General features: G+C 44.9%; 2 protein-coding genes across 3 annotated transcripts; one reads left to right on the top strand and one right to left on the bottom strand.

Annotated features, from left to right (window-relative positions):
- Nucleotides 1-84: 84 nt before the first annotated feature.
- polr3e (polymerase (RNA) III (DNA directed) polypeptide E) lies at nucleotides 85-12,218 on the top strand. Of its 2 annotated transcripts, none has more exons than XM_086194808.1 (21): nucleotides 85-236; nucleotides 1,278-1,382; nucleotides 1,706-1,756; nucleotides 1,834-1,911; nucleotides 2,001-2,116; nucleotides 2,743-2,825; nucleotides 2,966-3,073; nucleotides 3,297-3,346; nucleotides 3,439-3,558; nucleotides 4,058-4,143; nucleotides 4,834-4,878; nucleotides 4,980-5,071; nucleotides 5,870-5,990; nucleotides 6,082-6,163; nucleotides 6,282-6,341; nucleotides 6,867-7,024; nucleotides 7,116-7,177; nucleotides 7,272-7,717; nucleotides 10,007-10,084; nucleotides 10,437-10,559; nucleotides 11,689-12,218. In XM_086194808.1, exons 2-21 carry the CDS (start codon nucleotides 1,344-1,346, stop codon nucleotides 11,719-11,721), a joined length of 2,031 nt encoding a protein of 676 aa, XP_086050934.1. In that variant the 5' UTR covers nucleotides 85-236; nucleotides 1,278-1,343; the 3' UTR covers nucleotides 11,722-12,218. The 2 variants fall into 2 exon arrangements, with proteins under 2 accessions (XP_086050934.1, XP_086050933.1); XM_086194807.1 differs by having other exon boundaries at nucleotides 11,013-12,218.
- A 439-nt stretch (nucleotides 12,219-12,657) lies between these two features.
- LOC147239846 (cerebellar degeneration-related protein 2-like) lies at nucleotides 12,658-19,779 on the bottom strand. The gene is made up of 6 exons (XM_086194828.1): nucleotides 19,518-19,779; nucleotides 18,745-18,857; nucleotides 16,892-17,040; nucleotides 16,642-16,803; nucleotides 14,662-14,884; nucleotides 12,658-14,341 (listed from the first exon to the last, which is right to left on the bottom strand). Exons 1-6 carry the CDS (start codon nucleotides 19,597-19,599, stop codon nucleotides 13,781-13,783), a joined length of 1,290 nt encoding a protein of 429 aa, XP_086050954.1. The 5' UTR covers nucleotides 19,600-19,779; the 3' UTR covers nucleotides 12,658-13,780.
- Nucleotides 19,780-26,234: the final 6,455 nt, after the last annotated feature.

Raw genomic sequence — 26,234 nt, 5'->3', positions numbered from 1 at the left:
GGGTAATAAAGGTTTGTATAAATACATATATATATATATATTTTGGATTCGCAATGCATTATGGGGATGGGCTCCTCCCCACGTGCCTGTGTGCAGCAGCAGCAGCAGAGTCAACATGGAAACGTACTGATAGACTTCAGCTGCCTGCCGGAGTTCCACTGCGCTTCAACGTACCGCACTTTTTGAGCTTCTCACTCGCGAATGACAGAACTAAATCCTTTCAGTGGACTGCGCAGGTGAGAGCTAAAATCTGGTCACGACGCCATTGGGGAACACAGATAATAGCAGGCCCCGGCTAACTTACTGGATGTTATTTGACTGGCATGTGCTAGGTATGGCTAGGCTAAAATTGCCTAGCTAGACCAGTTACCAACAAGTACCTTCCCAATGTAATTTGACGTTAGTCGTTCGCCTGTGGGTAACGTAAAAGAAAACGTTACGTTCGGTGTTCTTTGCTCTGTGTCTCATTCATGTGTGTAATTCTGTGCCTTGATGATATTTTTAGTCGAACATCGGGGCCCTTTACAATTGGTTGTGGGGGTTTTTTGTTGTTGCTAGCTTGCTAATGGAGCTAACGCAGTCAGAATTTGACTTCATTGTCAACGTAACTTGACTCTAATGTCCCCGGTAACTGTCTGAAACCGCTGCCCGGCCTGTTAGCTATGCACTCCTTTCGTTACAGTGTGTTAGCACGAAAAGCAGTCGTTTAATGTGAGTTGCACGGTCTTAAATCAGTTGTGTGACTTTTACCTGGTTATGTCAGTGATAGCTTCCCAGACTGCATGATCATGGTCCACTGGTCGTGAAGCAGACACATTCAGCGTTCCTGTCACCACCAGGCTTGGTTTTGTCATTATTTAAACTGAATTGCCGTGTTGTTATTATTTAATCTTTCATTTTAAATTCACTAAATTATCCACACAAAAAAACCCAAACGGTTCAAATGCATCAACGCACAGCAAGAGAACAACTTTTAACATCACAGTTACCCCATCCCCATTCATTACAAATCAAAAAAATGCAGCAGTATTAAAATTAATGTTAGAAAAAAATGGTATGCAGCGAATGCCTGTTTGATGGATAAAGAGTCTGTCAGTGTACTGGAGAAATAAAGGCACTGAACACAAATCACAAAGCTTTCAATACTTCAGTGTTCGCATTTTGTTCTTCAGCCACATGTGTATGAGCCATTGATTAAAATAACACCCAGTAAGTATTGCAGTAAAAGTATGTACGCCATATACAGCCGATTCCCGTAACCGTTTCCTCTGTTTCAGGTTGGATCTGTGAGATCTGCCGCCTCTCTCCTCTTCATCTCCCCTCCTTGCTTTGCTCGCTTAAATATGGCCAGCGGGGAGGATGATGACCCCATTATAGAGGAGGTGTGTATGTGCTCAGGCTGAGGGATCAGGCTGGCACTGTTCGAATTAACCTCAAATGCTGCTTGTATATGTAAAGCATTATGTTGTCGTTTATGGTGTATTTATACTAGTATTGGGAATTATCCGCTCTAGACGGGTATGCACAGTTAAATCCGCATGTCTGGTCTTGAACAAATGTGTGCTGTTTAAAAGCGATGGGTCACAGTGGAGAAATAACGCATCAATAAATTATTTCTGAGATGGGATGTGATCTTGTCTCCACGGGCAAAAAAAAGAAGCTCTGCTCGCTCTTATCTGTTAACACCCATGTGTGCTTCCTCCAGATCGACGTGTACCTCGCCAAAAGCCTTGCAGAAAAGCTCTATCTTTTTCAGGTGAGCTTTTTCTTAGTTGTGTTTAACGCACATGAGACGTCACAAGCCATTGACCAGCTTCCCTCTGTCTGACGCAGTACCCTGTGCGGCCATCCAGTATGACCTATGATAACGTCAGCCACTTGAGCGCCAAGATCAAACCCAAGCAGCAGAGGGTAAATAAGGGTCTTGTTTTCCCACAGCTCATCCCAAGCACTCGTTATCTGATAGCGTTTCTAATCTTTGCTGCACCCCCCGTTTACAGGTGGAGTTGGAAGTGGCCATGGACACGATGAGTCCAAACTACTGTCGCAGTAAGGGGGAGCAGATAGCGCTGAATGTGGATGGAACAGCCTACGATGAAACCAACACGTATTCAACGTACGTCCGCTGCTCGGCCTCAGTCACACTCCCATTTTACTCCCACCGTGCCGTCGCAGGTCGTCCCCACAGCTGACTTGCATCTCTTGAGCTACGTTTTTTTTTGCCTTTTTGTTGTTTAATTGGCTGGTGTTTGCAATGACAATGTATAAAGACGTAAAGTTTGCAAAATGCATCATAATTGTGTTAATAATAAGCTTGTATGACCTGACAGGCCACTCATTCCTTGGACTGAATTGGAGTTTATCAAATATTTGAGTCGTCCTGTGAGTCTTGTGGCGATTCCCTCTGCGAAGCGTTGGACTGCAGTGTTTTCACGCTACTTTTAAGTTGGGGCTTGACAAGCAATCGTACGCTGATCGAAGTTACGATTTCAGCTGCAGCCAGGGAAGGGAAATTTAATCGAAAATGTATCAAAATGAACCCTCAGATCCTCTCAGTTACTCTTACTCATTTCCGTTTGTACTTCCTCTTCCGTGGCTCAGCACATTTACAGATCTCGTCAAATAACGGTCTAAAGTTAATGTTTTTGAGAATTGTGATTCGGCTTTGGCGTCCTCAAGCTGCGTCTGCAGTCTGATTCGCAGCGCATCGGATGACGACTCCTCTCTTGTGCATCCCGGCAGGAAACTGATGGACAAACAGACGTTCTCCTCCATCCAGGCCACCACCAACACCTCCCGTTATGCTGCTGCTGTGTTTCGCAAAGGTCAGATCTGATACACTGCTAACAGGCTCTTTGAAATTCAAAGCAAAAAAAACCAACAAAACGCTGTCATAAATGCAAGGGGAGGTTTGTACACGTGCAGTTTTATTTTTTTGTGTTTTTTTTGTGTTTTTTTTTTGCAGGTGAGCTTCACGTCACACCTCTGACGGGAATCCTCCAGATGAGACCGAGCTTCTCGTATTTGGACAAAGCCGACAACAAAACAAAAGAGAGGGAGGCAGCAAATGAAGGTGCCTTTGGTTTTCATGTTTGCCCAAATTAAACGCACGAACAAACAGGCTGACGGACGTTTGTTGCAAATCAGTTTGCTTGTTGCTGTTTTTAAAACTAATTTAGAGTGGAATTAGATAAAAGAATCATAATTCTTGTCCTGAAAGCTAAACGATTTTACAAAAATCACAAGATACCGTGTGATATGATGCCACTTCAGTGACTGGAGTCTCATGTCTGCAGGTGGAGACTCCTCCCAGGATGAAGCTGAGGAGGAAGTCAAGGCCATCACGGTGAAAACTAGTGCACCCGCACAATCACACGGTCGCTCTGACCCGAGTGTGAAACCGTCACCTCTGAACTGTCTTGCGATGCTTCTGCGCAGGTGAGGTTTGCTCGTCCTGAGTCGGAGCAGGCCCGGCAGCGGAGGATCCAGTCCTACGAGTTCCTGCAGAAGAAGCAGGCGGAGGAGCCCTGGGTTCACCTGCAATACCACGGTGTGAAGGTAGGGGGCACACTGCTTTAGCCTCCCTTTACCTAATTAATTACATAGGGCTACTGATCTGAGGCTGCAGAGGGGGGGCAAGTTTCTCAAAAAAAGGGTAAAGCTTGGGAATTTAGATTTTGTATAAATGCAAATATGTGTGAATGAACTGAAATAAAGTGGACATTTTGAGGTCATTTACACATTGTTAGCATCTTGCAAGCTACTGCAAGGCCTTTGAGGCCACACTTGTGTCTGTGACCCCCCCCCCCCCCCAATTGGAGTCAAACTTCATTTTTGAATCGTGTCATGGTCATACATGCATATCTGTTAATAAGAATACAAATTATTTTTATGACGAGGTAAACCCAGTTGGTATGCATTACTGCAACACATCCAGTTTATTTTGGTTAATTCCAGTGGAAGGTTTCCAACCTTCCCATCCCTCCCCTTGGTACCTGCTGCATTGTTTCCAGCTGGTGTTCTGAAAATTTTATCTTTTGTTATTTTTTACATTCAGGATGGACGCTCAGAGCACGAGAGGCAGTACCTGTTCTGCCAGTCCGTTGATGCGTCAGAGAACTCTGAGCTGGTCAAAACTCCCAAGTGAGTGTGAGCAAATTAAGTCTGCACCACTAATTCATCACTCCCACCAGTCAAGTGAGCAGCGGGCCTCTGATGTCATTCCATGACTGCGATGAGAGACGGAGACGCTCACGTTACATTGTGGTCCGAGCTGATCTGGCTTGCTCTGCCGACCTGCGGCAGACGGACTGTGGGAGAGCTGCGTCAGAGCGGCGGCTTCATCAAACCAGCCAGCTGGGTGTCAAAATATACTCATTATTTAAATAACACAGCCTTCATTTTGGGTTGAGGTCATGGCACTAGTGGACTTGTTCTTGTAACATGTGCCTACCAAATGTCATGCATCTACGTGAAACACGGTTGGCGTTGCTAATTAATTGGCTATTTCAAGGGACGCCATCAAGGCAGCGTTGCCCTCCTATGCGTTTTCGAAGAAGAAGAAGAATTCATTTACAACAGCTTTATAGTAAATCAGAACGTGTTTGCAGACTAAAAGCTACAAAAATGAGCGCAGTGCAGAAATGAGATGGCATTAAATGTAAAGATGAGTGGAAATCATTTTTGAAATGATTAGACTTTTAATAGCGGAGATGTGCAAATCTTCAGGTATACTGGTAATTGGTCAAGCCCTACTTGTGATGTTTGTACCACGATGGATTTGAATTGATCTTCCTTCATGGCGCTTCTTCTCTTTTCTCGTCTCGCCTTCAGGGAGTACCTTTCAATGCTGATGCCGCCTCTGGCAGAGGAGAAGTTGTGAGTATTATTCTGTCTCCTGTCGAGTATTTTTTGACAAAAATAAATAAGCACAACATGTCACCAGCAGGGTTTTTCCTCCTTGTTTCTCTGCATGTCAGCGTGAAGCCGGTTGGCCCCAGTAACGTGCTCTCCATGGCTCAGCTCCGCACTCTTACACTAGGAGAACAAGTCAAGACCCTGATGAAGAATGGTAGGTGAACTCACAACATATATTTGGTTGCAGTGATTGTGTTTTGAAAGCATTGTGACGAGCATTCGATGATTTAAATAAAAGGTGTCAGGAAATTATTTCTGGAAGATAAAGACTGTATTTTCACCGTCAGTTCGTACCACAAAATTTCCCAACACACAAGATCAGATTCTCAGAGACAGAGATCTCAAAGTTTTACTTGCAGCAAGGAGTACAGGATGTAAAGGTTTACATCTGCACTGAACAGTCCAGTGTCTTCCAAACATATATAAGCAGAGTTCCTCCTCTCAGTGGCTTTCCACCAGGCCTTTGTTCTTCCTTCTTCCATCAAGGACCGTTGCACAGGGAGCGTCGGGATGCTGGCTCCTCACTGTCCAAGGCCTTTCCCAAACTCTTATCGTAGGAGTGTAACACAGCCTGATACATCCTGCACAAACTTCATTACTTTGGTCTGAATAAAGGTCACAACACTGTCATACAATTCTACATCAGGCCAAAACTTCATGATAATAAAACATAAACGTGTCTACATATTTTCCAACAAAAGACAAGTACTGACATGGCACACATCTCTGCAGTACTTGACTGTGCCAGATGGGGGCCTAAGAGCACAATCATGAATGATGCTGAGCTGCTGGGAGCAGCGGCGTTGTCACTGACAGATATTATAGGAGTTTTAGTTTCCCCTCAGTTTATTTAGCTGCTGCAGGAAAAGTGTCTTGCAGAGATTAATCTGTGTTGAACATTCAGATTGTCTGCCTTTCCCTTTCCAATCCGCTTCCGCTCTGTGCTCTTCAGTCAAGGTGATGCCGTTTGCTAACCTGATGGGGCTCCTGGCCTCGGGCACAGACTCCACCTCAGTGCTGCGCTGCATCCAACAAGTGGCTCTGCTAGTTCAGGGGAACTGGGTTGTGAAGAGGTGAGACCCGATGGCTCCAGCACAGATGAACCCAAGACAAATATCAGAATGTGAAGGCGGTGTGATTGTGATTGTATGTTTTCTTCCCCAGTGACGTTCTGTATCCTAAAAACACCTGCAGTCCTCACAGTGGCGTCCCTGCAGAAGTGCTCTGTCGAGGGAGGGACTTTGTGGTGAGCCGCCGTCACGCCCTGTTCTCCTGTTATTGAATTAACAAAATGAAATCAATTTTTTTTTTTTAAAGAAATCAATTTTCACGTAGCTTATATGGCTGTGCTGTTCTTCTCTTAGATGTGGAGGTTCACTCTGGAGCGCTCTCTGATGAGGAAGGAAGTTGCATCCATCATTAAAGTAAGGATCAACATGGATCTTGGTAACGTGGCCGAAGAGATTTGAGTTGTGCGTGTAATCAAATCAGAGTCCCACCAGCATTCAAAGTAATTCCAACAAAATAGTGGAATGGAATGTATGAAAGTGGGTCTTTTGCTGCCATGACTTTGTACAGTAGGTTGTGCTTTTGTGGATGGTAGCTGTGAAAAATATACACTCCTAGTTTAGAGGCAAACTTCAAGGACGATTAGTATTTTGGGTTGTTGAACAAAGCAGTTGTAAAAAGTGTAGCAATTTCTTTGACTGTGGCTAAAACGTCTTCTTCAGAGTCAAGTGCCTCGTGTTCATTTTGCATTGTGGTACAAGATCTTTTTTTTTTTTTTTTAATATCAGCCTAGGGGAAGGTGGAAGGAACTACTTTCTTGAAAGGTTACCGAGCAGCTTCATTAATAGAGCTTTGAACACACGCTCCCCTCCAGGCGGAACTCGTTCCGTTGATGCAGGTAAACACAACTAAAATGTCTGTTTCGCTTTCATCTCTCTCAGCTTCCTCCCGAGGATGTGAAGGAGTTCCTGGAGCACGTGGCTGTGCCCCGTATCAACCGGGGCTGGGAGTTCCTGTTGCCTACTGATGAGGACTTCATCAGGAAACACCCAGATGTTGCCCACAGGCAGCACATGCTGTGGCTTGGCATCCAGAGCAAGTAGGCAGAACTCCACCTTATAATTGAGGAATAAATAAGATGCATTTTGTGAAGCTTAACTAGTAAAAATGTCTCTCCTCTTGCCCTGAAGGTTGGAGAAGGTCTTCAAATTTTCTAAAGAAGACTTCATGTCAAAGCACCCCCCTCAACTTGGTGTGTTGGCAGTTTTAGTGTTAATCTGTTGCTGTTTCAATACGCTGCTGGAAACTGGGCTTCATCTGAGTCTTTACGTGTGGTTTATCCCCAGAGTCGGTCCATGTGAGCGGGGAGCAGCGTCTGAAGATGGCTCAGGAGCGCGCACAAGAAAGGCAGCCGTCCCTCCAAAAGGAGCTGGATGCCAGACGGGCTGGAAGCAGCGTCCACATCAAACAGGAACCCGTCAGCGACAGAGAAGACGAACCTATGGATACATCCTCCTCCTCCATCCCCAACGGTTACGTCAATGGTCACCCCAGCACCGATCACACCAACGGTAATGGAGGGAGTCCCATCAACGCGTCCTCCCAGGAGCTGCAGGACTTTGTGACAAAGACCTTCAGGAAGCATTTTGTACTGACACTGAATGAGTTAAAGAGGCTGTTTAACCTCCACCTGGCGTCCATGCCAGTGGGGAACAGCGTCTTTCACTCCGTCTCGGACCACACGCTACAGGACGCTGTACTACTCAGCCAGTGCAAACAGATAATGGTGCCTGTGAGTATTCAAGGAGGAACTAGTGTCTGTGGTGGTGTCAGAGGTTTTGGGATGGAAACACTGGATGCTCCTGTTCTCGCGTCCCTGGTGTTGTCTTACTACATGTCTGGGAACTTCCAGCAGTCCACAACAGTGAACCATAGTGATTATCTCATTACAGTAGCGCCTGCCAATGGGAGGCAGCAAGAGAGCAGTCAGTCATTAAAGTTGATGTTTTGGAGAAATTGGCAAATTTCAGGATGTAGTGACAAATGGTTACAGCTAGATAAGCCAGTCAGAGCCAAAACAGGGAGTCTTGTAGTTGTTGGGAATCTTAATGAATGTGGTCCAAGGAAGGGAAACTAGTGAGGCACTTGCGGCAGTGAAGGATAGCTTGTCTGCTCTGGTCAAGCTGCTGAGAGAACTGGACCTGCTGTGAACATCTTTGTGCCAGGACCCTGTCGGAGGTCTTTGTTGAGTCTACGTCAGCTTCGTGGCTGCGTGAGGGGACCTGCACAGTATTAGAAAGGTGGTCTTGCTCCTTTGGCTGAATCGGTGTGTCAGCGTGTTGTTAAAGGTGTCACTCTTTAGGATTTTGTCAGTTTTTACTGCTCTAAAAGGCAGCAAAGGTTTTCTCTAAACACACCCGGAGCTTCAACAACAATGGCAGCAAAACGCCGACTCTCGCACTGAGGTAAAATGAATAAATGGCATAAATACAAACTAGCACTTCTCCGTTTTTGCTGTCATATACAGTCAGCTCAGCTTCATGCTAGCATTGTTCTCTACATGGGGCGGCGCTAACGAGCCGTGCATGTGTAGCACGTGCGCTTTTGTTCACTCGCGGAACCAAGAAATTACAGTTCGGTTGAACGTCGAGCATTGAACGGCTCAGTTTGGCAAAGCTTCTAGTTACACACTGATCAGAAAATTCAAAATGAAACTGTTTTATTATGGTGATAATGTGTAATCTTTGCTGACTTTGACCCTGTCTTACGTAAGAGTAATGTGTCATTAGTTGTGATTTCATGAGCCTCTGATAGTCCTGGACCGACGGCTGTCGTAGGAACACACCGGTTTCTTGCTGGGGACTTGAACGCAACGATCAGTTTTCCTTAACGGCCGTTTTGTGAGCAGTTTGAAAAGATGCACTGAAGCCATTCTCAGGTTCCACCAACGTTCCAGGGGCTACTTGATCCCTTTGTTGTCCTGCCCTGTGGTGTTTTGACTGTGTGCAGTCTTAATATAGTTGGTCCACTTTATCAGCTGTGTTTGTTTCAGAGGAGGTAATGGGAGTGGCGTGGTCTGTGCCACGTCTCCTTTGTTTCATTAAGCAGCCAGGTCTCCTGCCAGGACCAGAGCTGTCCAGGCTTTTAAGTCTTATCCCTTCTGCATCCTTGACGTTAGAGGATTTGAACCTCCCTTGGGGGGGGAGGGGATGCCATATTTGTTAAGCAACAGATTATTAGCCTCAAAGCAAAGCTCATTACTCCTCTGTCAGCGGTTAAGCTGAGGTGTAGGTAGATCTAACAGGGGGACACGCCTCCTGTGTCACTGTAAACATTATATTTCAGTTTACTGACAGTTCACAGGCCAGTTGGTGGTTTGTATGGGGGAGGGTAGTGTTCAAACCTGATGAAACTTGAGCCAAAAAGTACATTTTTCTCTTTCAGTACATCCATGTTTTAAGCACTGCATCACTTCTTTAATGTTCCAGAATGCAGGATGAGCCAGCCACGCATATGTAGCTTGAGGCTAGTGGCAATCCATTGACAACAACTGGTAAAAAACATCAGTTTACAAACTCTCAAGCACATCATCAGGTTCACTCTGCGTTGTTTTTGTCCAGCCGTAAGATCAATAATCCACAAACCATTTAATTTGAGCAGAATACCAAACTACAGTCCTTCTAGTTTATCGCTACCGTGAACTTTGTTTTAGCACCATTAGCTTCAAGCTGAATCACGTGACAGGTTCTGTCTGCATGCTGGAGTCACAAAGAAGTCATGTAGCAGTGAAAAGACATATTTGAGCTCAAGAAACGTATTTGTTGTACTTGACAAGAAAAACGAACTTTTTGGCTGATGTATCGCCTCAACGAGGGATCAGTTGACGACTTAGTGAATTTGTACATTTGAATTAAGGATCATGAGCTTGCTTTACTAAAATCTGCATCTTATGCTTCAACTGAAACATCATGCGGTGGTCGAGGTTCTTTTGAGGAGTTTTCCCATCGTGCTCCTGTTGTAGAGACGGTGTAAGAGTGTGAACCTGCTCGTAACGTTGTCGTTTCCCTTTTTTAAAATGTAGTTTCCTACTCCGAGCATGGCGTCGCCTGATGAACAGAAGGTGTTTGGTCTGTGGGACACCGGAGACGAATTCGACAAGGTAAACTGACTTCTTTAGCTTGGTTCCAGGGGAAGAGGAGAGTTTTGAGCTGGCTGCTCCTACCTGAAAGACACTCCTCAGTATTGAAGAATATGTTGTTCAAGAACAGAATGGAAGCTGCACCATTGTCCCTACTCACGTTTTAGTAGTAGAAGAATGTAGGCACAAGTGTTTGTTTGGTTTCTCACAGCACCATTTCCAGTCTTGCAAAGCTAAAATACTCAGAGATACTTCCTTATCACTAAGTCTGTAAGAGAGCAACCAAGCATGGTTCGTAACTTTAAAACGCCCCCCTAATAATTTTTTGTGGTTTTTTTGTTTTGTTTTGTTTTTGTTTTTCTTCTTCCTCCAGCACCGTCGGTTGCTGTTTGACATGTTCACAAAGAATTACCGGGTCAGGAGGAACGCGGTACAAACCAGACTGGCGGAGGAGCTCGGCGATGTCTCCAAGGCTGAAATCGACCGGTTGCTGAAGGTGAGAGGGCCCTGTGGGGGCTGCACATCCATAAAACTCCAGTAAATTGTATTTTTCTATAAATGAATGTCCCTTGGATTCAAGCCTTTGCCAAACAGCCACACAATGTTCATAATTTCACGCATTTCTTAATATGCCATATTTCCTCTCTGCTGGGAGGGCGTACGCCGCACCTGAGCTATCGGCAAAGCTAGCTATTTTTGGCTAGCCCTATGCTAACTTGAATGATTTTAAAAATATATATAATCCTGCAGCTCTTACAGGCCTCCCAAATTTTATCGGACCAAATTCTAACAGTCAAAAGAAGGGGCAGTGATGCTCAGAACCATGACTCCACCGTTGTACAGCTGAAATGGTAGAAAGGCCGAAGCTGGGATGCTACTTCCAGTTAGCACTCTGCTGTAGCATGAAGCAGCTGTTTCGTCTGCTCTAACCTGCTGTCTGTCGCCACAGGAGTGCTGCAGCAGCCACGCAGGGATGTGGTACCTCAAAGGAACCATACAGTCGTGACACTGAGACACCCCCCCCCCACACACACACACGCTTCCACGTACACACATCCTCCCACCCTTTCCTGCAGTCACCTCCAAACCAATGGAATCCTCTCCCAGGTGTCTCATGGGAGGGCAGCGAAGAGATGAGAGCCAATCACATCCTGCCAAGCTCTGAGGGTGGCGGATGACGAAAGGACTAAGATCAGCCGCCAGCTCGGAACATGAAGCGCCTGCTTTCTGACATGATGCAGCGCGAGAGGATACAAACCCCTCGCTTCCCCGCACTGACAGCTGCAGCATGATGGGAATATTTTGAAAAACTAGAAACATGATTTGTCCATAGATTCTTTTTTTTTTTTGGGATTGAAGACTACATGTTTGATTATTTTTGAATGGGACTTTTACCAGATCTGGATGCGTTCGCTGTTGAAAGCAGCTGAGGGAGAAGCTGCTCTCATTTTTGTTCAGCTGAGATTTTTACTTTAGTGTCTCACCAACAGAGTTTAAGGCCTTATGGGTAAATAAACCCTCCAAAAAAAATGAACCTGATTTCTTTTTCTTTTTTTCCCATCCATTAACTTGACACACAGTTAACGGTATCAACTGACTATATTTATTCCACCTTCAACACACAGGGGAGGAGCTTTAATGGTGGATGGTGTCAGTGATGGAAGCAGAAGTGAAGGCACTCGGGGGAGAAACATTGCCAAACGAGTAAAGAAGCCTGAAACAATCATGGACCTGGGAGCTGCTGCTGCATCAAATGTGGCTTTCCCACACGTCTGTACCATTATTAGTGCTATCATTGTGTCTTGAAATGAAGCTGAGCTGCGTTTTCCTGGTTTCCGGTTCAGATGATTTTCTTTGAGGGGAAGTGTTGCGGACGATGAATAAAGATACAATTGGGAATTAAAGTTTTGTCAAATTCTTAAGGTAAATATTAGGATTGAACACATGAAATGGACTGGATGGTCAACTGTTATTGGGGTGAAGTGTTGCCATGGTTACACTGTTGTATCACCTTTTGCTGCTACTTCAAGCTGCCATCTAAAGTGCCTCTTCCTCACAAGGCCTTCAGGATGATGTCCCACTCATTCGTATGCACCGTTACATTGAGCGACATTTAACATCTTCACGAGTGGAAACGTAAATAAAGGCCGGATCAACGATGAAGTTTGCATTTCTCTTCTTTTCAAAAAAAAAAAAAAAAGTCCACTGAAATGCCATGACTACTTTTAAGATGCTGGTTACAAACGATTGTATTCTTGAGAGGGAAAACCTTGACAAGATTCAAGGCAGGATTCCATTTCGCTGCTTCAGTTTCAGCCAAGGAAACAAACTTCCAAGGTAAGGAAGGTAAAGGTAAACGCTGGGCGTTTTTGGACACTTGCTGCCATGGAAACTACAGATTAACGTCTGTAGAAGAAAAAAAACTCAATTTCCTGGACATGTCACATATTTGCCCTTTTTTCAAGTGAGTCCTTCAAAAGAACGTCACAATGTAGGACAAGCAACTAGCTTTAGTTGAGAAAGTTAGTTTTACTTGCATGTACCTGTGACATTCTAAATTAGTGGACATCACAACATGGTTACAATATGTAACTTCATCAGTGTTATCAGTGAATTATTAGGACTAAACTTCTACGTAAAAAAAAAAGAACGACAAGACTTGAAGCTTGCATTGCGTTTTATGGCTCAGAATGACATCACCCATGAGGTCAAATCATGAAACCGGTAAAAACAGTGTTCATACATATGTACCTGTACAAAATGATTCAGTTCTAGAAGATTCCAACGGTAGCACATCACGCTTGTTAATCACTACATACGTCTTGTAAAGTGTCAGAAGAGCAGCAATATAGTGCAAATCTAAAGTGCATCTCCACGTCTCTTTTTTAAAGCACATCTACCAACTATGTGTACAATTCTAAGCTTAACAAGAGGCAACAAAAAGCAACACAGAACTGCTGCTAATCAAATATGGTGTCACCTAACAACCGGCTAGTATATCAGGAGGCTGTTACGTCATCAGTTACGCAGAGATAAACGTCCCTCGCTTTCAGTCACGCAGTTGTGAAGAAGAAACTCCAGGGAGATAGGTTGGTTACAAAACATTTGAGCACCTCGAATCAGCTTTCACGTCCAGCAAACTCCTTCATCGTTAAATGCTACGAGTCCTAATCGCGCAGGCTAAACACTCGAGAAAATGCGTATTTTGTAGCATGAAGAGGACAAAAAAGTAAACAGTAAACAAAGCAGCGACACATACTTTACAGAATAGGAAGCGAGGTCACCAATCCACAATTGTCTGTATTTTCTAGGTAATTTGCAACAAATTACAGAAGCAGAACGAATTTGCCGGCCTTTTCTTTATCCCTCTCTCCTCCCCCCCTCCATCAAGGGTATCACAGGAAACTGATGTTAAACTGAGCGTTGTGGGCCAATGACAATTCTCCTCAGGATTCATCGGAGTTGTGCGGCTGAGGTAGAGTGACTGGACAGCACAGGCGGCGGCGTGAGGCACTGGTGTTTCTGTGCAAAATGAGCCACATCTGAGGCGTGAGCTGGTGTTCGGCCCTCTTAATCCTGCATCACTCTTAACCCTTTACCTGTCAATGGGAATACTGGGGCGACTATCATACAGTCAAGTGTAGAGTCATTTAGCTTCATTTGCTGCTGTGAAGGTCTTTCTACGATACCTCATCAATCCTGGAAGACTTGCAGTAACTAATGCAAAACAGGCAGGTCGTCACCAGCGCAGCGTCTCCCCCTGTCCCCAAGCAGGTCCTCTTTGGTTTTCTGAATGCAGGTGAAAACCTTCTTAAAAAGTTCCTTATACTCTGGCTGATGGATGTCGTCCTCCAGGAGGGTCAGAGCAGGGCAGGCAGAGGGGAGGGTCTGGACGCCCTTGTGGCTCGGCCCATCCTCCTCCTCCTCTTCCTCTTGTAGCCCCAGGTGGCAGCGGCGCAGCAGCTCGTCGTACTTCACCTGCAAGGCACTGTACTGGGCGTCCACCTCGTTGAGTAGCGAGATGCCCCGATACTTCACCACCTCGGCCCGGCGCACGCAGGAGCACTCGTGGCTATAGATCCCGCCGAGCGAGTCGGGCATCTGAGAGGCCTTCATCAGCTGCTCGCCTCCCCCTTCATGCTCCTCCTCTGGGTGGAGGAACATGGAGTCAGACAGGAGGCCGTGCATGATGTGCGACCTGGTGGATCTTGTGGAGGACTTTGACTTCCAGAGCTGATGGAGCTCCTCAGCCTCGCGCTCAAGCTCAGACACTCTGGCCTGAGGACAAGGAAAGACGATGAGAAGCCGAGTGCATTAAATTAACTCAATAATGCCGTGCACGTTAAAATAGTCAAATGTAAAAAAAAAAAATCAATATGCAGCTATCATGAATAAATCAATGTATTAGAAAACATGATTGAAAATAAGACGGTAATATAAGACATCAGGACATGAAACCTGACACCACTGATCAGTGGATGAGCCGGTGACAGCAGCAGCAGCAGCAGGCAGTAGAGATGCTGCCATTTCATTTAACGTCTTTAACCGCATGTAAGTGTTCACATCTGCCTGTTCGGCTCTGGAGCTACATGACATACCTGACACCTCTCCATCCCTGCCAGCTGTTGCTCCAGCGCAGCGTTCTGACTGCTGAGCAGCTCCGCCTCCCGCTCCGCCTCCTCCCTGCGAGCGCGCTCGCCGGCAAACTGAGTCTGGAGGCAGCGGAGGGAGTGTCGCAGCGATGCCTGCTGCTCCTCCTGCCACGACACGTCCGAGGACTCAAGGTCGTCTGAAGGTTCATCCGGATTGTCGTCAGAGTACCTGCACGGTCGCGTGCACACACACACACACACACACACACACACACAAACGTCAGCTTTTCTACCTTTTCTTTCCAGGATATCTGTTTGAAACAATGCATGCAGATAAAATCTACTGAGAAAAATTTGAGAAAAAATATTCCATTTTTTTTTAAATGACACCAATACCCTTGAGATGAGTTTGAATTAAATAAAAGAAAGCAAGAGGACACAGCAGTTAGCTTAGCACTGAAATGTGTTACCTGCTGTGCTGGGCTTTTCCCTGGTTCTGTTCATAGCAAATAAATATATTCAGCAGAAATCCAACTACTGCCTTAAAGGGATTATCTGAACCCAGAACAGCAGACATGCAAAGCTCACGTTTTCTGTATTTTATAACTGCTGTATAAGTTTAAACAATGGAGAGAGATAAAGACATAAGCCCATAACTAAAAAAATTAAAAAAAATTATGCTGATGGAAAATTCTGGTGTTACATGAGGAGCGAGAAAAAAAAGCGTCTGGGACTTAAATAAAATAACAACCTAAGATTTAGCCTTTGTCTTTTAGCTCTGTTGGATTTACTGCCATGATGAGTGACGCTGACAAGTCTCCACCAGCTTCAATCCAAGGACTCGACTTTGAACCGCAAGTCCAAGTCAAGTCTTTGGTCTCCAATGAAGTCTTTGGTCTGTTAGTCCAAATCAAGTCTTGGTACTCCAGTCCAAACCAAGTCTCAAGTCCTTGGTATCTAGTCCAGGTCAAGTCTCAAAGGCAGGTTCAAGTCAAGTAAACCAAACTGACAGCAGCTCATATTAGAAAAGACAACATGAGAACTCAAGATAAGGCAGGAAAAGGACACTGATCCAGAAATTATCAGTGGGCCTGGGGAGATTAGACATCAGCTGAAGAATCAGTTACACAGACGATGAGACAAGTTTGTTCCTTCCAGCTCAGACTTTGACCCGTCGCCTTCCAACGTCAATGATTTCAGTTCTGACTTCAACCGGGTACATTTCCAACCACCTGACCTGGAGGCTGTGAAAGAGCAGGCCTAACAGGATTACACACGTTCATGTGAGGAAGTTAACTCTGCATGAAACACTCAAAGTAGGACTGCTGGGAGGCGCTGGGGATTAGCACACCTACTGTGGGGGGGGGGGGGGGGATTATTTGCTGCTTCACTTCTTCAAAACAAAGCTGAAACAAAGTCGAGGAATGAGTTAGGATGCAAAACCCTTAAAAACGTCCAGGCGATTCTCCTGTGATGGATACGGCACCAGGAGTCACTTGAGGTGTAGATCTTCTGCGGTCACCGCCACATCAAACAACATGGATGGCCGCTATGATCCGGACCGGTGCCAACTCTTACGGCTGCAACCGAAGTTCAAAACCCTAAAGAGTCGTCTCCACATCACGTGTTTGCTGGACTGGCAGCAGACTGACTAAGGTTAGGTAACCCAGGTAAGATCTTGGCTCCCCTCCAAGCCTCCAATAGGAGCCAGACCTCATCAACCTCTCCTGAGGGCTGAGCCCAGACACTCCCCAGACGGAGGAGTGTTATTTGGGTTGCTTGTATCCAGGACCTCATTCAAGTGTCCCTGCAAAGATAAAGTAATGGTCCACTCTTCCTTGACAAGGAAGGAACCCGCATAGTTTCTCCTAAATCTAAAGTCAAACAGTCGATGAGAGCCACGCTTGCAGCACCCTGGCAACTCAGCCTTCCACATGGACCGTACGTCTCACACAAGCACTAACAACACAGTTTGGGTTTTCTTACCTGAGTGTGTTTTGTAGCTCCTTCAGGCAGGACACACTCCGGGTGCTGCGGGGACACCACCTCTCTCTGTCTGGAGGCTTCTGAGGACTCAATTTCATCTCCTCCACCTGATGTTGCAGCTCCTCCACCTGAGTCTGGAGCAGCTCCACCGTTTCTGTCAGCCTGCGCACAGACACAGAGCTCAGCCAGAATACCAACCAGGACGTTCAGGGAATCTGATCCTCATCATGAGCTGCACCTCCTGCCTTACCCATGGATCTTCTGCTGGGCCGTCCTGTTGTCCAGTGACAGTTTGCGGTTGTTCTGCTCCAGCTCCCTGGCTGCCACGTCCAGCTGCTCGTACACCTTTGCATGCTGGTCATTGACCTGCCGGAGGAGGTCCACCTGTTTTGTCAGGTACTGAGAAGAAAACAAACACAAACAACTGTCACATCAGAAAGTAGAGACACAATGTGAGGAAGTCTGATGGACATTCATTCAGTGGGTTTAAATATACAGTTGCAGTCAGGCCATTCAACTGGATTGTGGCTGTCTTAGCAGACATGATAGAGGAAGAATCGGTTCATTCACCAAATTCAGTCTGCCTCCAGAACAGTAGGTGGCAGTATGCCCTCTTACAGCTGGTTGCTGTCAGACTTCCCTCCGGCTCAACTTTTGCATCACTTGCCAAACAAGTTAGCAAGAAGCGATCTTGTTAAATGGTGGACGAACAAGACCTAAACTTTTGTCTACATGTAAATGTACTGACGGGTTGAAAGATCACCTGCAGACCACCATTACCAAAGAGAAGAAAAATATTGTCCTAAACTCAGCTTCTTGTTAAAAAGGTTCCCTTGGTTGTCTGTAAGTTAATACATTTATGTTTACATTCGGCCTCTCTCACTAAGGTTCAGCGATATTTGAAGAGTTTAATTCCCCCCCCCCCCCAACAGTGACACTCCTGCACTATTTTCCAACACTACCTTTGTTGGTGTACTGTTAAATTTCTTCAGCATTACCACCACCGACTGTCCATCAGCGAACAAGTCTGACACCGACAGAAGGAACGTGTGCGTCACATCTGTGTGCTCTGCGCTTCTTGTGAGTCCTTGTTTGTTCTCGTGTACAGCAAAAACACAAAAGGGACCCACTCGGAGGAATATTGCCTGCAGGCAAAAACTTCACAGGGTAGCTTTAATATGAACCCTTTAATGTACAATTCTACTATTTATACTTAACTACAAAAAAAAGAAAAAGGAAGCGTGTACATTTACTACAGATTCTCTTTTGAGGAATGTAAATAGACGAATCTCACATTACTAAAGATTTTCCTTGCAGGCACTCTTGAAACTGCACAGCTGGAAGCGCCCGAGCTCTGTGGAGGTTTTGGTTGTGTTGGTTATAACTTCCAATTATCTTTGCTTCTTCCATTAATCTTATCTCAGGTAACTGTTGTAGAGCTAACAGGCTAAGAGAGCGCTAACAGGCTACAAGAGAGCTAACAAGCTACAAGAGAGCTAACAGGCTACAAGAGAGCTGACAGACTAACAGCCCTTTTTTGCCTCGCCCTAGAGGGAAACGCCAATCTCTCAATGCAGAGTTGATGCTCAGCGCCTCATGGTACTGCTGGCGTTGGTAGCAGGACGTACAAACTTCTCCCATCACAGACACAAAACATGCTGCCTTCAGGAAATGACACTTTGGCGAAATCGGGCCTCTGAAGCTTAATCTGTGTCTCAGTTTTCTTTTCAGAATACCTTGTTACCTTGTCACACATAAGGCACTTTGAGGGGGAGGATAACACAGGTACCAAGCAGGAATCACAACTGTGATGTCATCACTAGTTTACCGTAGACTTCTTACGAGATTAATCCTGCATTTCAGCTGTAACATGTAGGAAAGATTTAGCACCCGACACCCCAGACTGGCACACTTGAGGAAATTAAAACTAGACTCGTAATTAGCAAAATCTAAATATTGAGTTTGTGACATCTTAAACAGGAATGAGACCTGGTAGGGGTCTGAAGGGGGGGGGGGGGTTGTCATGTAACATACAGCTACATTTAAGTCGTGAACCAAAGCGCTTTGTGAAAACTACGCTGCTTTTTAAAGCCGTGGTCGTACCTCGATCTCTTGCAGCTGCTCCTGGTTGGTGGAGTACATCTGCTGGAGGCCCTGCTCCAACTCCCTGTTCCTGTCCAGCAGAGACTTCCCCAGCTCGGCCGCAAGCTGCAGGTCTGCGGGGGAGACGGGAGAACCACAACCACACAAAGTTCAGTTCTGAAGGACGGGACACCCGAGGATTTCATCATTAGCTGGGGATGCAGTGTTGGATTAAATCAGATCCAACATGCGAGCAGGCGTGCAGCCTCAGTCAGTGACTGCAGTTAATAAATAATCATTCCTGCTCATGACACACGGACCTTTAGCCATTTTATCAGTTGACCTTCCAACAGGGAGATTATTTAAATCCATGTCAAATTTATATTACAAATCATACAAATATGACACATTGTTCAGGGACATTCCACACACAGGTCTCCATGAGTAACAGTTTCAAGGATGAGGAGGCGAATGAAGGCTTCTTTTTTTTTTTTTTTTGCCGCATACGAATTTGTCCTGCTGACCGATATTTTCCGCAGTCAGTCAAGGTGCCCCCTTTAAAATCAAAACTTGTAGACAATGAAGTGCCTCCTGATTTTAAATTAATAAATAAAGAAATCCTCACATATTTATTTTAATTTTACAAATTCTGCCGACAGGATGCCGTGAAGGATTTTTCATAGAGGTGGGACCTTGCCGGAACACTTGCTCCGAACGTCTCTAACGGCAGTAATTAAAGGATCGTTCCAGCTCCCGGTCTTCGGGGTTTGCGGGGACAAAGAATGAACCCGTACCGTGCTCCAGGTCCTGCTTGTCGTACCACGGTTCCTCCTCCTTCAGCTCAAATTCTTCCTCCATAATCATGTCCGTCAGCATCTTGGCAACATAAACAAACAAACTAAATTAAACAAAAACAAACAAAAAAAAAACAGACAAACGGTTTGAAAAGCCTCCGTTATTGTGACATGACGGAGGCAGGCGTGAATTTACGGTTACAAACGATTCAATCCGTCCGGCTGCAGACCGGCGCCGGTGTGCATCACCGGACCGACGCTCGTAGTTAATTAAAGCCTGGTGCGTTTGGTGCGTCAGGTTTCCGGGTGAAAATTTCAAAATAAAAGCTAGGTTGTAAACGTGTCGCAGAATACAGACACTGCGTGCATACAGAGGTGTCTCCACATGAACGCGCTGAGTGCTTTCAGCCCCATTTTAAAGAGACTTTTTTTTTCACATTTGCACAAACAAATGCTGCAGATATCCAAATGACATCCTGATATTAGACCAGATGTGGTTGGACATCATTATATTGTGATATATTGTCCTTCTGCTATCAAAGGCGTCACTGCTGTTAGGAATTGACAATATCGCACTTTGTGTAGATTTATATATAATGTGCAGAAACTTTAAAACTGATTCAGACTCTGGCCGATGTGTACAGATGTTAATATTATCATGACCTACACTAAAGCGATGTAACTCCCTGAACTTTTTGACTGTTTTAGCTGCTCCAATATTTGCTTTTACCCACTCAGCCATGACATCTGTTGAAAATTTCATTGTGGAAACATCTGGGAAAGAAGATTCAACTTTACTTCAGTGCCATCGCAGTAATATCATAGTATTTGCTCAAAAATATCGAAATATTTGGTTCTGTCCGTGTCACCAAGCTCAGCAGGATATGAAAGGTGGATTGGGACCAAATGGTAGACAAACTTACTGGAACATGTCATGACGTGCTCAAACCAAATAAACAGGGGGGTGATGGATCTTATCTTAGTGCTCATCTTTATGTATTTATAATCTATTTTGATTAAAAGATTGTTGTACTTATGTATATTTCTGCATATTTGATATGTGAAAAGTTGCATAAAAATCTGTCGGTAAGTATTTTTTCTTTTGCATATCTTTTTATTTTACCTAGGCTCACTTTTTAATTTGAGAGATGTATATTTAAAAAAAAAAAGAGAAGCTAACTGTACTGCAAAGAACAAACAGTTCGGAGGTGACGATACAGAGGAGCTGAGATTCCTTTGTTTTGAAGGTCAGGTCTTGCAGTTTCCGGTCTTTCTTCATCGAGTTTGACCGTCAACCAACCACACCTGCCTCCTCCTTGGCAACCGCAGCGCACGAAGACAGTGTGACCTCAAGAGGGCGCTGTTGCGCAAAAGACAAATCCTAGGGGTGACCTGAGATCATTTCACGACCCTTTAGATGTCATATTGATACCAGAACACCGAAAGGCTTGTGGTTCCCGTAGCCTACGTTAACGACGGAAAACACGAGTAATAATAACACCAATGACAGAACTGAGCAACGTTTGTTGTTTCTGAAGAAACAGTAGCTTGCTCATAAGGGATCCTTTACATTGGGCATTGCTGGTTAAAACAACAACAACAACAACAACAAAAACAACTGAACAGCAACAAGTACAAAAACAACGGGTTTGTTCTTTTTTTTTTTATTATCAAGGAGAATTGTGATTGGAACTGAATGATGTGTACTGCTAGCTGTAGGTGGCAGCACATTCTAGGATGAGGTTGTTAAACTCAGCATACCAAACCCACAAGGCAGCTTTTTATGCAGACAAAGAGGAAATGATACACACAGGATGCAGTAAATTATTTACTTCGCTTTGTTATCCTTTCGCCGATAACACGCCTATAATATTGTATGTTAAAACTGCAAACACACATAGCCTGCGATATTTAAAACAAAAAACAAGGGAATTGTGACAATAAATAATTAATTAGGGCCCAATGAATATTTTTTTTTTCCAGTGTTTAAGACTGATTATATCAAACGGAATGAAGATCAGACTGTTGTTCCAGAGTCCACAGGGCAGAAGTCTGATAAACAGATTTCAGTTTGATTATTTGACTCATCATGCTTGCTGATGGAGATGAAGATGAAGATGTTACATCATCAGCTTCCGTGCTGTCTCTTTATCCTTCATTTTATATTCCTTTTTATACTGGGGTTGGGTTTTGCTTGTTTTCTTCGGAACAAGTATCTTCCACGTATGAGGTACTAAATGTTTGAAGTGGTTGTGAGCCTGCCACAAACACAAAGTATAACAAACACCAAGTATTTTTTTTCGCTCTTTATTCAGCCTCACGAGTGTCTCATCAGACACAGTATTAGCAACCTTTCACAGCACCACCACTGGACACTAGGTTAGCAACGCTAACATTCATGCTAGTTCTATCAGATGGTCCAAGAGGAGATGTTTTGACAGTCAAGACAGTCTTCAGCTAATGTCCTACGTCTTAGGATAGGTTTTGCTGTTCCCATGGACAAATTGAGCAAACCGGGCGACATACTGGTGCGAATGGGCCTCGTTTTTTTCTCCAACACAGGAGGAACTGGACAGGGCAGGACTCGCCTGGAGCCCCATCAGAGGCTGGGTTGGGGTTAAGGAAGGGTCTTCTGGAGATGCATCACCAGTGTGTCCAGTTAAAGCAAAAACTGTCACAAGACACAGTCCTAGGGCTGAAGACTGAGTCTTGAGAGTCTAAACCACCCCACCAGGGCATCCAGTGGTATCTGACACAGCTAGTGTTTATGTTAGCAATGTTAGCTTAGCTGCAGGTGGCGCTAGCTCACTTAGTGTGGATGCAAACATTAATGATAAGTCCCTCAGAGTGAACTGCGCTGTACTGGGTTAAGAGTGTGAACTGAGATCCTGTATTTTCCAACGGACTCCCAGTTTAGCAACCATCGTCGAAGGACTATTATTTGCCCAAAGTTTAGTCTTACAGACAAGAAGCTCAGCCTGATGGCTTTATAAACCCCTGTTGTGTGCCTCCCATAACATTAACATCTTTACATAACAATGAGTTCCAAAGCCATCCAACTTTGCTTCCCGTTGTAAGAATACATCGAGGTGAGAACGTTTCAGACAGGGTGGACAGGCCCAGGCCACGAGCGTAGCCTCCCCTCATGTTGAACGGCTGCCTCCAGCGGGTGTTCACTCAGACTTCTACCGCTCCGACCCCACACCTCACTGAAAGACCAGAAGTCGCGGCCTATCACAAGATTTCCTTTCAGGCCTTCGTCCCTTTTTCACCTCCTACATGCCCTGCCCTTTTTTTTTCTTTTTTTTTTGCGCTCCACCCTCGGTGTGTTCCCTGTGTTCCTCTCCACCCGCCATCGTCCTCCAGATGTCTCTGTCTGTATTTTGGGGCCGTCAGCGAGATGAGAGAAAGGGCAGAGCAGGAAGCAAAAGCGCTCTGCAGGGACTCGGCTCCTCAGAGCGATGAAATGGCTCTGATCTTTTTACTGCGGGATCAACACCGTTTATGTTTCCTCCTATCTACACTTAACACCCGTGGCATTTTTGTTGGTCTTCTTTCCTTCTTCTTCTTTTCTTTTTTTTTTTTTGCTTGTCGCTTTGACTGATACAGCGTTACCATTTCACATGAGTGTTCTGTTTCTCCGTCAGAAAAATAAAAGATTACAAGTTGGATCTTAAATGTAATTTTTTTTTTTTTTAATCCCGCGTCTTCAAGCAGCATAAATCTCTTTTCCTGAAGTGAAGGAAATCAGATAAACTCAAGGGAGGAAATTCAAATATCACAGGGCAAACCAAACAGGATGATAGTGCTCATCAGCCCGTTCACACGTTCCTCTCCGTCCCTGCTGCGATCTGGATTAGTGATGGTGTTTCATGCTGCCGCGTGTGGAAGCAGCGGCATTAATGAGTGGCAGCGATCGGTAATGAGTCGTTAAAAGAGAGGTTTGGAGCTCCGTCTCCATACCAACTGTGGGGATCAGATGAAGAGGAGCTGGGAAAGGGGGAATAATGGGATTTATGAAAGTGCTTGTGGGTAGGAACTTCAACGTGGAACACACGTGACAAAAGGGTGCTTGTATGTAATCTTCAAAGCTCAGAAGTGCATGGAGCCTGCGGCCATCTTAATTTGTCGTGGTTTTACGCATTTATTTATTTATTTTTGACTGATTTGTGTCCTCTGCCGTGCATATTTGTTCTTCTTGACTTGTACATAAACACTCACTCTTGCATTAAGGGGAGCTGCTGTGTTGCCATGACAACCGTGGGTTTGCACACACAAAAAAAAAAAAAAAGAAGAAAGAAACCCAGCATGATGACAGCTCATATTCAGGATATCACATGGATGGAGAAAATAAGGGCGGAAGCAAACACACACACACACGGTGTGTGTGTGTTTGCAGATATTACTTTTATATTGCAACCATTCCATCTCCTTGTTTACGCAGCAAACGCGTTTTAACGGAAAAATGAAAGAAATGACAGAGGAATGAGGAGACGCAGAGATAACAAGAGAGAGACAGATGATGATAAGAATGGATTTGGGTTAAAGATAACAGGCTGTTACCAATGAGCACTGACATCAAAGGCTGCGTTGGCAGGGGGAACCGTGAAACCTAGAGGAAAAAAAAAAAGAAAGAAAAGTTTAATTTTCACAAGTAATCTCCCACCCTGGGGCCGGTGGGTAAAACAAAACTCTATGAAGTAGATGAATTTAGCTAATCTCTTCCCTCTCAGCTTCAGGGGATGGCGGAGGCACAGGGATAGAAGACTCACACGAGTTTGCAGCTGCAATGTTATGAAACGGAGACACCTCATGGCTGTGGTTCTGCGTATGGATCACGGCTGTTTTTTGCTTTCAAGCACACGAATAAAAAAAACAAAAAACAAAGTTTTTTTTTAAAAAAAAGTTGACAATATTTGGGTTTCAGAGGTGCGTCATTGCAGGGTTGAGAAACGAAGATGAAATAAATCTTCAGGCTGCAATGTCGATGTCGCCACAATGGGGTTTTCAACTTTTACAAACACAATCCATCCATCCATCCATTTTCTACCGCTTATCCTGTTAAAGGTCACGGGGGGGGGTGGAGCCTATCCCAGCAGCCTTCAGGCGAGCGGCAGGGTTCACCCTGGACAGGTCACCAGTCCATCTCAGGACCAACACATATAGACAGACAACCATTCACACTCACAGTCACACCTACAGTCAATTTAGAGTATCAATCAGCCTCGTCCCCTCTTGATGTCTTTGGACTGTGGGAGGAACCTTGAGTAACAGAGATAACCCACACAGGAACAGGGAGAACATGGAGACTCACACAGAAAGATCCTGTGCTCCAGCCGGGGTTCAAACCCAGAACCTTCTTGCTGGGAGGCAACAGTGCTGACCACTGCACCACCGTGCCGCCCCTTAAAAACCCAGTATTACATGGAATACCCAGTGGGCTGATGGTCCTTTACCCCTGGAAAAAAAAGAAGAAAAAAAAAAAGACCACTACTCCAAGGATCAGGCCTCCATTTTCAGAGCCCAAGCTAGTTAGCATGTAGCACTGGGTATAGACAAAGGCCTAAAGGCGATGGCCTAATGCTAGCAAGCTAGCCAGAACATCCTGCAAACTAAATACCACTTTTTAGAACTCCAAAGTTGAATGTGAACACATAAAAGCTGTTTTGTTGTTCTACAACAATATTCTACGTCAGTAAACTTATGGATGCTCTGTGCTGTTTGTCTTGCGTTTACACCGCCACCTAGTGGAGTGTGAAAGGAGGAAAAAACGTGCACAGTGGGTTTAGAGACTCCTGGCTGCGTGTCCCAGCAGGAGTCACCTGCATTTGTCCACTCCATTTGTACCCTGATTAGCTCAACTCAAGGACTGACAGACTTTGCACTCAACGCCATATAGAATTTTAGTTTAAAAAAAAAAAAGAAGAAGGTCATTAAATCCAGTGTGGTTCTGTCATCAAATTCCAACAAATCCAAGAAAATATCAACATCAAAGGCCAAAAGTTATTTCATGGTTGTCCTCATCTGATGTTTATAAGATGTGGAAATTCGTTTGGTTAACAACTCAAATCAAAACTGATGAAAAGAGAATATTATCAGTACTTCAGGTCAGATTGATGCTAACGTTGGGCGTCGTGCTACTAGCCTGTGTTCACAACCTGCATCCGTCTTTTACTTGCACAACAGTAGAATACATGAAATTGTAGCTTTAAAACAACCACACAAGCATTTTTGAGAACACTTTGTCTTTTCAATGAAGCTGCACACCTTTGACTGTATTTTATTTTATTTTTTTTTGGGGGGGGGGGGGGGGGAGTCTGACATGTTTAAAAACACAGATAGACAAACTAGCACAAGCTGAGCTGACCGCTTCCCTCCAGCAGCACGGCCCAACTGCTGAGCGGAGACAAACCGTCCTGGCAGCTCGGATTTTATCTGTCCTCATCCGAGAGGCTTCTTCTTGGATCAGCTTCAAACGCAACATTCTGAAGGAACACATTCAGGCACTCCAGTCAACAGCTATCGCCAAAACGTGTGTGTTTTTGTCACCCGCAGCCAAAATGTTTCCTTTACTGATATGGTTTCTGCAACCAGATTTTATATTCTTTTCCACAAAGCTGATTATCTTTTATCTGCTTGACAAGAGGGAGCTGGGGCACTGAGAAAATACTAGAAAAAGAGGGAGGCAGAAGGTTGTTTTTCCCACAGTAGTTTTTT

Source organism: Aulostomus chinensis, chromosome 23 (assembly GCF_037954235.1).
Source record: "Aulostomus chinensis isolate RoL2024-O1b breed Wild chromosome 23, RoL_Achi_v1.0, whole genome shotgun sequence".
Lineage (NCBI taxonomy): Eukaryota > Metazoa > Chordata > Actinopteri > Syngnathiformes > Aulostomidae > Aulostomus > Aulostomus chinensis.
Note: the sequence above shows the minus strand (reverse complement) of the source record. Positions and strands in the feature narration are given on the sequence as shown.